General features: G+C 38.3%; 1 protein-coding gene across 3 annotated transcripts in view; it reads right to left on the bottom strand.

Moving 5' to 3' along the window:
- IQCM (IQ motif containing M) overlaps positions 1 to 14,727 on the bottom strand; it is a 91,935-nt gene that overhangs the window by 75,438 nt on the left and 1,770 nt on the right. For 2 of the 3 annotated variants that reach the window (XM_081208431.1, XM_081208432.1), the window contains exons 2-5: positions 13,076 to 13,178; positions 9,617 to 9,910; positions 6,765 to 6,855; positions 2,774 to 2,847 (exon numbers count right to left, since the gene is read on the bottom strand). In XM_081208431.1, coding sequence (XP_081064557.1) covers positions 2,774 to 2,847; positions 6,765 to 6,855; positions 9,617 to 9,905 — 454 coding nt within the window. In that variant the 5' untranslated portion in view covers positions 9,906 to 9,910; positions 13,076 to 13,178. The remainder of the gene's footprint in view (positions 1 to 2,773; positions 2,848 to 6,764; positions 6,856 to 9,616; positions 9,911 to 13,075; positions 13,179 to 14,727) is intronic. The other variant, XM_081208433.1, reaches the window with a different exon arrangement.

The raw sequence follows: 14,727 nt of genomic DNA, 5'->3' as shown, positions 1-14,727 counted from the left end.
TGCTTTTCAGGGGTTGATATTACAAGCAATTAGCGTGACATTTAATAAATGACATTTCTAAGAACTGCTAGAGCTGACTTAACAGGCAAACAGAACAACCTTGTTTTGTTTCAAAAGGCAGTTGCATTGTAGCACATTTTATGCAAAACGTCTGTGCCAACTCATGTTTAAAACATTTATGTGGATGAAATATTTGGAATAAACAGCCTTTGTATACATCCAAATTACGGTGTTCTCTACTTAGTGAAAGTGTTGAAGAGATGACTTGCCATAAAACAGGAAATGTATTTCCATATCCAAATTAATTTGTATGCATTTACTGCAAATAACTGGGCTCACCGAGCAATAACAAATTGATCCTTACTTAAATTAATGCAGTTTTTTCAAAGCATAAGTCAAGTAATGAAAAGAGACACAATTTTCTTACATAAAGATGTAAAGATGTAATTAATAAAGATAGAATATTTAGTTACACTGTGGGAAGTGTGATGAGAAATGTTGCCTTCACACCAAAAATATGAAGAGCATTGTATCATTTGGGATAATGTGGATTTGCTGATACAGTTAACTTGTGGATCTTCAACTGTTGAGGATCTGACAAGTGGATTAAATCACACACACCAAGATGATGGCTGTCATTCCTCCTGTTCAGCACCAAGAATGACCAAGCTCAGAACTATCTCCAGACTTCTAAGAGGAATATGTGTATTTTGTGACACAAATGCTTCAGTGGGAACCATCTAGAGCAGGGGTTGTCAACCTGGTCCCTACACTACATCCTACTAGTGGGTGTTTCAGGATTCTATGTGGGCAGTAGGGGGTTCTATGGCACAAGCTGAATCCTCCTTCCATCGAGCACTGGTGGGCAGTAAGAAAATTTTACCATCAAGAAAGATGCAATAGGGAGCGGTAGGTATAAAATGGTTGACTACCCCTGATCTAGAGGAAAGGGCTCTCCAATTACTGAATGCATGTGGTCGGATGTAGTCTTGCATACAAATAAATGCAAGTGGTGGCAGGTTCACACTGGGACCATTAGGAGAGAAGGTCCAAGCATCAGGTGGAGCCAGAGCCAATGACAGGAAGAGCCAACTGATTCTAGTTTTGTTATCATCCTCCTGCCTGCTAGGCTCTGCAGGCACACCCCAGAGATTGAGGAGGAGGAAGCTGACAGGCAAGGACACCCCCTGGATAGAGTGTAAAGTGTTAGGATATTCCATTCCACTTTAAGGAACAGGCATGATTGTTGTGTGTCACATGTCTGTTTACACTCCAGCACAGTATGCTGGGAACTTCCGTTTTGTGTATAGCTTTTGCTTATGCTGATTTTTTGCTTTGGACACAAAGGAGATCAGACATGTTTCCTTTTGTCCTGATGTACGCTGAATAAACTGCTTGTAAATATGCTCACACAGCCTCTCCTGCCACTTCTGTTTGAGCAGCGTTTACTCTGATGAGTAGCGTGCCCTAGCTTCTGAAGCTCAGGTCGCAGATTCATGCTGCACCAAGGACTGGAGTTCGCCCGGCACACCGGCCAGTGGGCTGGAGCCAGCTGGGGGCCTGCCAATTGCCCCGGTTTCCTTGGTTGCATGCCAACATAAAGAAGGCAGGCAGGCAGGTGGGGGTCTGGCTGAGGGCATACCTGTTAGTAGGTCCATTTGCTTCCACTGCATACAAAATCAACATAAAGCTGCATAAACGGGATAAAACCATTACCTAGCTCTGCCACACGAAGGCTAGCATGGTTCGTACATTTTGATTGCATCAAAAAAGCATTGCAAAGGAGTGGCATGAGAGAGTAGCCTCCACTGTATGGACCCAGACTTCTGTGGGGGCACCACATTACATAGATACCTGATTTGCATTATTCTTTCCTTCCCAGAAAAGATGAAGACCATGTGAATAAGGGCTCCCTTGCAATTGGGTGCACATTCAAGCTTGGGTCACACTGGAGGCTACTGGATATGTGGTCCATGCTATTTCAGCTTCGCCTCCAACTGAATGAGGGCAATCATGCTCTGAACGGCAAAACAAAAATGTTGCTCATCTTCTTGCCAGTTTTTCCAGTCCTAACTTTTCACCAGCTACACAAACTAGGAGATGAGAAACTGTAGCAAACTTGAGAGATCTGGCCACTGGTGTGCATAGAGACAGAGACAAGATAATATATAGGAAGACATGCCCATGAGCATTTTCAAATCTGGGAAGAAGTATGTAAGAGTAAAGCAAGCAGCTGAGGATTGATGAAGGAAGATCTGGTATAATCTATAAAATAGCAACTACTGTTTGGTCGTCAATGGGCAGAAGTAAAGTTAAAATACTTCCCTTTTTTGAAGAAAAATCATAGTTTAGATAACAAACCTCAATAAAGTATGGGTAATAGCCATACTCAGAGTAAGTTCATTGAAATCAATGGACAAACTCATAGATCCATTGAAATGGACCTGAGTCCATTTATTTCAAAGGGGCAGCTCTGAATATGGCTAACATTAGGTGTCACACTGTATTCAGAAATATTGCTGTGTGTGTGTGTGTGTGTGTGTGTGTGTGTGTGTGTCTTTATCTATACACACAAACATGAAACTTTCAAAATGTATTTCAACAAAAAACCCTTTCCCTATGGTCATTATCCATAACTCATTCCTTCAAAAATATGTCACTTCCACCCCTAGGTAGAAATAGTCTTAAATGTACAAATGCGGTATAACATTTTTACAGTAACTGGCAATTATTTAAAATGAAATGAGACTGCTAAATAACAATAAAGATTTACCCTTCTGAAGTTTTGGAATCCAGGCAGTCTGATGTTGTTCATTTGAGGATAATCCAAGCAAATTGCCACGGCTGCTTAAATACAAAAACAAACATGCACAAAACAAACAGCCATTATTTCTTTTTTCTTTTTTTATCTTTCTACTTAAATAACTTATGTACAATTTTTTTTATTTTTTTTTAAGGAACAGAGCGATGTGTTTTGTAGAAACAGTGGTACAAGTACATGCCTTTTATATAATCTCAAAAATCGAAACATTTCATGAACAGTGAGGAATTGCTTGAAAAAGCATGTGCCCTGCAACCACTTTCAGTGCTCTAATGGAATTGAAAGGCAAGCAATACATTTTAAAAATAAAATAAAAATAAATAAAACTTGGTATTGATTTTTGCAAACATACTGTGTTCCGAGTCTGAACTGTGGTTTATGCTCGGAAATAAAGTTTAATAGCATCTGTCCATTCTCTAGCTATCTGTAATGCAGATAACTCTACAAGAAGGAAAGCCGTCTGAGCCGTCGTTGACATTCCCTTCTGTACAAGTGGGTGGAATTGGGCTAAGCCCCATAACCAGCACAATGCCAATCTGCTTTGTGATCTGTTCCAGAAACAGCACATCAACACTTTCCCATTTGCTTAGGATTGAAGGCAAAAGCCACCGTTGAAACATGGCAGCAACTTCACATGAAAATGCTGTCTGGGTGGGGAAGGGAAAAGCTAAATGTCAAACTAAAGCACTTATGTTTTCATGAAATATTAATTTTTCATTCAGATTTTCTTGAGACTGAAGTGTGTGAGGTGTCATGCAGGGCATAATGAGAAAGGAAGGAAGGAAAGTTTTCAGAGACTATCTTCTCTGGAATCAGTTATAAGGTGCTAGTTTATTTTGTTATAATATTCTTATATGTACTGGGCAGAACCCACCCAAAATTAAATACTACCAATTTGAGTTAAATAAATTATTATTATTATTATTATTATTATTATTATTATTATTATTATTATTATTACTTTAATTTATATAACACCCTTTGTCAAAACATCCCAGGGCAGTGTAAAACCTTAAAAACACATAACAGAATATCAATGATAAAAACATAATAAAAGCAAAGTTAAAAGCATACAGACAGACGGCCTAATAATAAAACAATCATCGTAATAACAGTCCTGTCCCCAACACTTTTACAGACCACTTTTGTCTCAAAGTTGTTTACAACCATGCAAAAATGTAAATGGATAAAATCCAACAGTAAAACCAGTTGAAACAATTAAAATATCCAGTTCCATCCTAGGAACATAAAAGCCTGAGCTTGGGAGTCCTGCTTACTGCTTATTGCATTAATTTAGCTCCATCAGCAATTAAGCCTTTAGCTCTAAAGAATAAAATCCAATAACCTAGATTAGCCCCCAAGAGCCGTGATGAAAAAGTGGGTCTTTAAATGGACCTTAAAGTTAGCAAGGTAAGCCTGATCTCACTTGGAATCAAATTCTCTAATTGTGGGGCTGCTACTGAAAAGGCCTTGTTCTGGGTGCTCACCAACCTGATTGTTTTTACAGGGAGGCATTTCAACAGGGTCTTCAAATTAGATATTACGATATGGCCAGACTGACAGTGCAGACAGTCCTTAAGATAACCAGGTCTCAAACCATTTAGGGCTTTAAAGGTCATAACCAGCACTTTGTACTTGGCCAGAAAATGTAACTGGTGAGATAGTGGTGTAATTTGTTCCATCTGCCTGGCCCCTGTAGTAGTTGGGTGGCTTCATTCAATCAGAATAATTCCCCATTGGACTTTTGGGTCGAATTCTGAGAAAACATGCATAGAATTGGGCTGTAAGAAAATCATCAAAGCTGACAAATTCAAACAGACATTCTTACGGATGGAAAAGATGTATTTATGAGTTAATTTTAAACTGGATGTGTGAATTGGCTTTATACAAATTACACCAACTTGAGCAAAAAGAATCAATGCAAGCATACAGAAAAGAAATTGTATACAAGTTATAATTTTGTTATCCTTTGAGTATGTATGTGAAACTGCCAAAAGCCTATATGCACAACTACACTGTTCACTGTGATCATTCATTTGCACAGTATTCTTTTCAAGAGAATATAATTATCCCACAAAGCAGAAGTGAAGAATGCATTCATCTCTCTATATTCCAACATTTATCTTTCAAAAGAGACTTTCAGAATTTCTAGAATACACCATTTTATTGTCAGTCAGTATTAGACATTAATAAAGAGATATGTTAGAAGCAACATGGTTCAACTGGGAGTTGTTGTTTTTTAAAAAAAAATGATAATCATGACAGAATGTTTGGAGTTCATTAAACTGTTGAAAGATTAGCAGCTCAAAACACCCTCCAAAACTCTGCATAAGTAGAAATAGATTACAGTACCTCTATGACATTTCAAATTATGGAACAAAGGTTCTGAGGTGACCCCCATGTGTGAGATCACAAGCAGAAACAGCAGCTTTAAAGCAAATCGCCGGTTGCCTATGGCAATATAACTTCATTGGATGAAACCATGCAGCGGCTTGTTGTATCATAGGGCGGCGCTGCTGATTGACAGCAGCAGCATTGGAGCTGTCTTAGCATCATCATAAGTAGTGGTTACCAGCATGAGCTATGTGTCACAGCTGAAATATTTACACAGCTATAAATTTACTGAGTACCCTCAGTAAAGACTATACAATTTCCCTCCCTCCCCCGAAATATGGGGTTACAAAACTTAAATGGCTAGGCAATAACCATTTGCAAATAATATTTGCCTATCTTAAATCATTGTGACAATGAGGCAACGGACTCTGAACATTTAGGAATTGAGTTATTTTCATACCAAGGTTGTGATTCTATATTTACTCTAATGGGAGGAGGTCCAATTGCGCTCAATGGGCCTTATTTCTGACTAGACTTCCAAGTTTGCACTGCATGTGTTATTGCTGTCATAAATATCATTGGGCCAATAATGTCAGGAGGAAAAGTGGAAAGCATTTGTTCAACTGGGATACAACATCCACATGTAGATGTAGAGCACTAAGAACACAGTGTTTTGAACACGTTTTTTCTAAAATGTGTCCCCATCCTGTCCTGTCCTGCCCTGCCTTGCCACTGCGTCCCTGGCCCCCTCACTAAATGGCCACCTGGCCAATGTTGGAGAGTATGTGCAGGCAGGCAGCGCAACCCGTCCTCATGAATCCTCTGTGCCCTCCAGTGAGGGCTGGGCTGGGGCAGCAGGTTTTGTTCACTGCCCCACCTCTGGTCCCACCCAGCTCATGTGCTTGTATGCCCCGGGCACCAGCAAAGGATGCAACACCACTGACTGTCTCTCTCTGCTCCTGCATGCTGAGTAACTGCCTATGTGCATCTCTGTGTTGCAAGCTCTCTCATCTACATCTATGCACACAGGTAAGTAGTCAAATTACCGCTTTTCTGTTGAGTCTAATACCTGTGATCTAGTCACAAGGCTTAGTTACAAGATAGCCTACCATACCCAGTGAAAATTTACTTGCTATGTGCCTAAAGCTTATTTTACAATACAATGCAATTAAATACAGCATTTATGTACAATTAAACTTGTAGATTTGACAGGCCCGCTGACTTCAAGGGGACTTCTGATATATAGAATTGAGCTGTTAAATAATTAAATGAACACATTCACCATCAGAATAGTTTCATTTAAATTATGGATACATAGCAAGTGAGGTTTCCTTTTCTAAATTGTAGTAGAATTCTGTTGTCAGCAAATTGAAAAGATGCATTGGTTATATAAAATTGTAATGGATGTAATTGTATGTTGGAAGTTGCCCAGAGTGGCTGGGGAGACCCAACCAGATGGGCAGGGTATAAATAAATAAATTATTATTATTATTATTATTAGCCTGACTTAAAGCACAATAAGAGCTCAAGATTATTCTTTGCACCCTGTCAAAACGAATTGCAGTAGAGATAAATATGAATTGCTATTCCAACCATTTCAATACATTACCCAATGGATAGCTTTTGTTTATCTTTCTCACGTTCCATGGCTCTGCTCAGTGATCCAACCTCGGTAAATACATCACTTAGCCACATTTTCTCTATCAAAAGTAGAAAGGGGAAATGTTTTTTTAAAAAATAATTAACAATAATAGGAGAGTTGCACCAAAAGTAGTAGCTGATATTGTTATTCCAAGTTGGAAAGCATTTAATACATTTCAGAAAGAAGCTACTGACAAAAGAACAAACTGCCAACTCAGGCAATTCACATATGTAGATGTACAATTAATTATGGATTCAGACCACTAGTCAAGTAGGTCACACACACACACACACACACACACACACACACACACACACACACACAATTTCTTTATTATATATTTGTAAAGCAAAACATTTTTTAATGTAAACAGCTTCAGAAGCTGGGCTTACAAGGGATGTATGCACAAAATTCTTGTTTTTAAATATGCAAGACCGTGGAAAAAATTTTTTGGAGACTTCAACAACATGCATACGTGAAAAGAACTCCTTCTGTTCTCTTCCCACACAGAGAGGAAAGAATTCTGGATGGAAAATTACACCAAAACTACCATGACCTTCTGTTTCATTATATTTATGGCATTCACTGAAAATGAAGTTACCATATACCCAAGCCACATCAAAAATGTGTATTATTTGAATACTCCTTGAAAGGGGCATTGCAATTCAACATTGCCCATGTTGACTCAGAAGTCAGCCCCACTTAGTTCAACGGGGTTAGTTGCCCAGTAATTGTGTAGTGTGCACCTTATCCTGACGTTCTTGCATATAAAGCACTCCTGTTTTTGTCAAAGACTCCAGACAAAAATTATTCTATTCTTCTACAGGACAGCCTGTTCGTACTTGAAAGGGAAGCTAATTGCTTCTATAAATGCATGTTACAAACCATTACCATAAAGGGCAGAGTGCCACAGATGCCATTCCTATGTCCACTATGGGCTGCACTCATAATCCCTGCCTGTCATTGTGTTTTTGTTTAAGTCTCAGCTGCCTTGCAAAAGGAATGCTGAAATTTCTGAGGTGAAGAAATGGCAGAAAAGTGGAGGCAATGCTGGCCAGAAGGACAGATGAGAGAGAGAGGCGAATGAAGCCGAGTTGGCCACAGTCATTAATTAAGAAGAGCCACCCAGCTACCAGCTGAGTATTACATTTGATGCTCCTGATGAAGTAGACACTATTCCATGAAAGCTTGTGCTATAATCAATTTGTTGGTCTTTAAGGTGCACAAGACTCTTTCTTGTTTTCAATTCTGCAATTAGGGGACTGCTGCTGAAAAGGTTCTACACAGCATATTACATATGCAGACATGGAAATTAACTTTTTGGATTACTTTGCATCAACCAAAGATATAGATTTATGAATGAAAGGTGTCTGTAGAAATCTAACTATAATGTATATGTCCCAATTAAAATACTTGGATATAAACATTCCATTTGTAAATACATCAGTTTACAACTAAAATCCTTTGGTCATTTCACAACCTCTAAAACAAGATTTTTTAACAGGTGCATACAGACTCAATAAAAGTATAACAATCTTTGAGCATTAAAAAACTCCTGAGAATTTCTCAGAGCTCAACTTTTATACACACACATATATACACACACATAAATAAATTAAAAGGATTTTACTTTTTGAAATATAAAGACAGCATGGAGAGAAGTAAGAGCAGAAAGGCCTCTGTGGAATATGGTTGTGTCAGCTTTTCTTCTCAGTTCTGTATTTGAGTTTCAAGAATTATGCATACTCTACGAAAAAATGTCTGTACAAACACACATACCCTTTCTCAACTATTCATAGCCAGCCTTTTTCATTTTGTCATATAGATTTCCTGTTTCCACACCTGTGGCTTGCTGGGGTAGACATCAATTGAGCTGCTCACATGTAGAGCAAGAAGATAAAAAATGTCTCTCTTTGACCTAAAGCTCTAGTATATTTTTAATACACCATGAAGAGAAAAAGGCTTTATTGTCTTTTTAAACTCCACCCATTCCTGACAAGTATTTTTCACATATCTTTCTCCATGCCATTTGGGTTGGCTACACCAACTTTTCTCTTTTGTTAATCAGGCACACTAGGGCAAATGACCTGACAAAGGCCATATCTAGTTTGGCCCTTTGTCCTATTGAGTTCAGGGAATTACTCCTGACTAAAAACATTTAAGGATGGGCTACAAGCCATAAACAAGCTATGGAAAATAATGTCTCATAATATATCAGGGAATCCCTCAAAATAAATTCTGAGCTGCTGGAAGGAACCGTGAAGTCACTTGTTATGAATAGGAGTCTGCCTAAAGGTAGGGCCAGCTTTGAGGTAAAGCGAGGTGGTCACCTCAGGCAGTACCTCATGATTTGGGGTGTCATGAAAAAGCAACAAATTATTAATGATTTATCATTCTTGTATTTTTTCTTCCAGGAAATTGGGCTTTTGGGAATTTCTTCATCAGCATAGCTTGACCAGCCTTAGGTTCATTTCTAAATGAATAAAAAATAACAAAAGTACCATATGTTTGCAGTGAGCTCCCCTTCTAAAGAAAGTTAAGCCTGAGTTAGTGCTGTCTGGGGCACTCATGTGCACCAACAACACATACAAACATACAGATATAGTATTGTTAAATAGGGTGGAAATAGTGTGATGACCACCTTTGAGGCATATATGAACAGTTGCAGCAAATGAAGTCAATGCTATTGACTTTCACTGAGGTTTGAATTCAGCCTAGCTGAATTATCTCACAGTAGGAAGAACATCAAAACTTGGTCAAGAGTGGTATGTCATTCTATATGAAACCATATTAAGTATATTCACAAATATATATCTCACCTTTTCCCCAGCCATACTCCATCTTCGTAGGACAGGATTTTATACCGCTCAGAGACCTCCATGTTTCAGAGTGTGGTCTTAATGGCAACATGTCTAATATTTCTTCCAGAGAGGTCTTGTTAAGAGTTTTTGCTGACTGGGTGCGTTTAGTGCCCACATAAGATGATAATTTAGGTGGTGCACTAGTCGCTCTTTCTGACTCCCCAAGGATTTTGCTATGAAAATTCTGGTCACTCATATTTTCTGTGGGCTCCTCGAGGATATCGCTAAGAATCGGGTGCATCGCCATGTTTTCTGTTGACAAAACAAATGAGTAACACCATCACCAATTTTAGTCTGAAATCATCCCTCTTGCTCTGTGCTACTTTCAAAGCCATTACTCTTCAAAAGTTTAAGTCTGGAACAGTTTTATTTAGCTATAAAACAGAAAAAATGGAGGGGGAGAGACATTCAGAGTTAAGCCACACATTTGGCTCTCAATTTCCTGGCAGCCAATGAAAACAAAGAAACATACAAGATAACATAGTTTCCTTGTCCAACAGTAAGAAGCACACAAGCACATTTGATGTAACAACAAAAATTTCAACTGTTGCAAAAGTACATGGAGCTTTGAATTACCTCCTACATGCTTTGAAAGAGAAGAGTGCAAGCATCTTCTCTCTTAACTTTCATCCAATTTTGTAGGGTACAGTGGTACCTCGGGTTACATACGCTTCAGGTTACATACGCTTCAGGTTACAGACTCCACTAACCCAGAAATAGTACCTCGGGTTAAGAACTTTGCTTCAGGATGAGAACAGAAATTGTGTGGCGGCGGCGGCAGCAGCAGGAGACCCCATTAGCTAAAGTAGTGCTTCAGGTTAAGAACAGTATCAGGTTAAGAACGGACCTCCAAAATGAATTAAGTACTTAACCTGAGGTACCATTGTATTTGTGAGCCCATGCACTAAACCCTGTCCCTGGAGCCGTCCCCCCCCCCCCGAAATGAGACATGACAACAATATATGGGTTTTAATTAGGCCACAACTTCATTGAAATTCAGGTGTAGGAACCTTGGCATAGGCCTTGGAAAGTATCCCTCTCCATGTTCAATGGAAATGTTCCAGACAAATCTCAGTCACATCCATTGAGGACACATATTATCTTATAGACTACCATTACATGATTTGCAATAACCTTGGATTGCTTAATCAGCTCTGTGTACACTTTGGAATCTACATGTGTAAGAAGCAAAGGTCATTAATCTTCATTAACAATAATGCTAGTGTCTGTGGGCTATAAATACCTACGTGATGTATTAGGTTTCCTTCTGCATGCTTATTTTACATCTTTATTCATCTGTCCTAGTTTAATAATTATATGTTAAAAATAAATTATAACTTTGCACAGATACAGAAAGGGAAAAAATTGAATAAGTATTCGTCATTTCCCTTTCCAAGTTCTTTCTTTCAAATATATTAATTACATTGGTTATGTACAGATCTAGTAAGTCTTTATAATTATTGGAGACACAGAGAAACTACATTAAAATACCCCACTACAAGAGTAGCCATAGTTTCTCCTGAATTCAGCACTTCAGAAGATTGGGAGGAACCTTAAGGATGCAATCTGAAATCTTATATTGAGAAGACTGAACATTATCTGCCTACAGTATGAAAGAGTATTTTATTGTTTCCACTGGTGTCTCTTCACCACAAAAACCTGCTTTTACACCACTGACTTTCCATGTCATCATCTTTTAATCATGGGTACTCTGCCAACATTTCAATTTTGAGCAGGGCACTGCTTAAACCAAGGATGGGGACCTGTGGCGCATCAGCTCTAAGTAGCATGTTCAATGGTCAGAAATGATGGGAGTTGTAGTCCAACAACATCTGGAGAACCACAGTTTCCCATCTCTGGTTTAAACTCTATTCCTTACTATAAACTCAGAGATATGACATATGGGTTGGATCTAGACTTATTCTTGCTTAAACTGGACCTGCCAAAATAAATGGCAATTAAATTATGGCTAAGGCTGTACTCTTAACCCCACTCACCTGCAATTAATTCAATAGGACTTACTTCTGAGTAGAAATGGTTAAGATTATGCAGCAAGTAAATCATATCTTAAGCCCCATTAATTTAACTAGGGCTGGATCTACACAGATATTTTAAAAACGCTATGAAAATGCTATAAAATATATACCGTATATGCAATTTGCCATTGAGCACTACAGTGCTGTCTGATGTCACATTTTTATAACACACTTATAATGTTATAATTTCAGCTGTGTAGCTGAGTCCCTAATCTTAGCATGATTAAGTCTGGAACCAACCCTATATTTTTATCTCAGAGGCAGGTGGGTTTGTAGCAGTCATATTTCATTTTTCCTAAACTTTATATTAGTCATCTTTCACTGTTTCTTAATTTTATTTTCCACAGGAAAATAAAGAACTGGAAAATTTTCAGAATAAAATCCTGCTCAGAGGTAAGTCCCATTGCGTTTTCCCAGGTCATTGTGATTTGGATTACAGTCTGAGAGTGCATTCCTATGCCCACTTACCTGGGAATAAACTTCACTGAAATCCAAAGGACTTACTTCTGAGCAGACATACGTAAGATTGCACTGTAAGTAATTAAACTGAAGTAGCCCAGCAAGAGCAATCAGTTGCAATTACATTATTGATTTTTTTTTCACTCTAAAAACACCACAGCTATGAGTCAACAGTTGACAAATTGGAATTTTGAGTATTTCTTGTCTCCATTATTTTTCTTGTAATACTACAGCTGACAGTGCTGTCTTTGTTCATATTAAAACAAGTGTGTTTTAAATGGCTAACACCATAGCTTAGACTGATAAATAGAATGTGTATGTTTATCCACTTTTGGACACATTTTCCTTCTTGTTATCCCTCTTGACTACACCCTGTATATCAGTGGTGGGAACCTGTGGCTCTCCAGTTATTGTTTGACTCCGGCTCCCATCAGTCCAGCCAGTATAACTACTGGTCAGAAAGGATGGAAGTTGTAGTCAAGCAACATCTGGAGGGCTGCAGGTTGCCTGCCCAGCTTAATAGCTTTTGACAAATTAACCTCTACAGTAAAGATTATTGTCTGAAATACAGGCAACCTATAGAAAATATCTGATTAGATTTAAACCCTCCCGTGTGATCTTTTGTATTCCCATTTTGGCAAAACAGAATTTGCAAGGCCTAATTTGAAAAAAATCAAAAGCAAAGATGCCTGGTGTAAGTCTTCAGCATCTTGGCAGAGCACTCCTAGTTTCTTGAAACAGGAGCTGGTTGCGGCACAGCTACTGTTGTTTGTCACAAGTCAGGTTTGATTCTGTTTTCTTTTGATTTCACCAAATAAGAAACATATGCTTCACAAACTTGATTGCTTTCGCAATTCTTCTTCTAATAATTTGTAAAGTAACAATAGGTTTAACTCGGCTGTATAGTTACACTTTTCCTTACCTGTTCTTCCCTTTCCTGACCAATACCGAAAATAATTACTTCTTCCAAGTTCACCTTATGTGGAGTATGGCATACTGCAACATGGCTATGCCTATATTGTAATCTGAAAATGAAGGAGAATAGATTAGAATTATTCCTTTTTATGCTCGTCAGAACACAGATCTTTAAGATTTAATGACAAATTTCCTTCTGCATTTGAAGTGTCAAGGTTAACCATGGAAAATAGTCTTGAGCACAATTACCTTTGTACTCTAGGCTAGAAAGTAGGTCAGTTTTCATCAGCTGATAATAGATGAAACTATGTTTTTTGGAGCAGGGGGTGTTGCCCAGTAATTGCAAATTATGATAAAACAGCCCAGTGGTTTGACACTCTCAATCAGTTTTGGTTCACCTGCATATTCAATAGCTGTCATAAATTTTCATTTCACCAATCCCTTTCTCTAGAAAATGCCTCACTAACATTTGCATGCATTTGTTCTGGTGTAATATTAACAAAAAGGCTTTCAGGCAAATATTTGGACGCTTGGAAAAGAGCCATGATCCTGCCCAACCTCAACTGTAGCCACCAAGAGAGAGAGAGAGAGAGAGAGTACTCTGACAGCTGAGGTACATACTAGAAACCCCAGATCTGACCAGCTATCTCTCCCCACATTTTTAATGGGGAACAGCTAAAGTACCATGTCAATTTGCTCCTCAAATTTCTCTTGTTAAGGCAGCTTTGCCTTTCATTTTCATTTTTTATAGAAGGTGGAGGGAGCTGTCCAAGGGAGCAGGCATTTGACCAACATTTTAAAAATAGATTAATCAATTTATTAAAACCTTTGTTGCTGTATTCGTGGTGCTCCAACTGTAATCACTGGAACCAATGTTCTGTCAGTTGGACTGATAAATTTGATTCTGGTATATGGAAGGTTTGGTTTCCTTCTTTAAAAAAAGAATAGGTCTTGATTATTAAGTTATCTTTCACTTCCTTCTTGAAAAGGCACATATTGAGGGCCTTTTCGGTAATATGTGAGTGTATTTAAGTTTAATTGGGTGAAAGATAGATGATCAATCAATTAAACATTTTTTGTTTTATGTGGATATTGCAAAAGGCTCTCATTCATGGAAAGAGAACACAATTCCATTTCCCCCCTAAATAAATCAGCATTCTCACTACCTTCAACGCCCAGTGTTATTGGCCCATAGGATGATTTTCTACCAGATCAAAGGAACACACTGCTCAACTGAAGTGTAGTAAAGTTCCTGTCATCATGAATAAAAGTGCTTTTTAAGAGATTGATTGTCACTAATAACTTTGCTTTGAGAGAATCCGCATCCTAAGTGTCACTAAGGGAAATGATGACAGGCTTTTGGGGAACTGGGGATAACGTGTGTTTTTAGAGCAGGGATTCAGAAAATGAATACTTAGAATAACTTCTGCTCTTGTTGACACATTTTCACAGATCATAGCAATGAGGAAAGAAGAGTTTGTTTCCTTCAGACATACCCAAATCCCAGTGCAATCAAGTCATGTTGAATGATATCACAGCCTATTGCTGGAAATTCAGCTCCTATTATTGAATTATAATCCCCCTTCGAGGCCTCAATCAAAACTGAGGATTTTTTTTATTAAGTACATGACATATCTGACACGCAAAGTATAATGGCAT

This window comes from Podarcis bocagei (assembly GCF_964188305.1).
Source record: "Podarcis bocagei genome assembly, chromosome: 9".
NCBI classification, from domain to species: Eukaryota; Metazoa; Chordata; class Lepidosauria; order Squamata; family Lacertidae; genus Podarcis; species Podarcis bocagei.
Note: the sequence above shows the minus strand (reverse complement) of the source record. Positions and strands in the feature narration are given on the sequence as shown.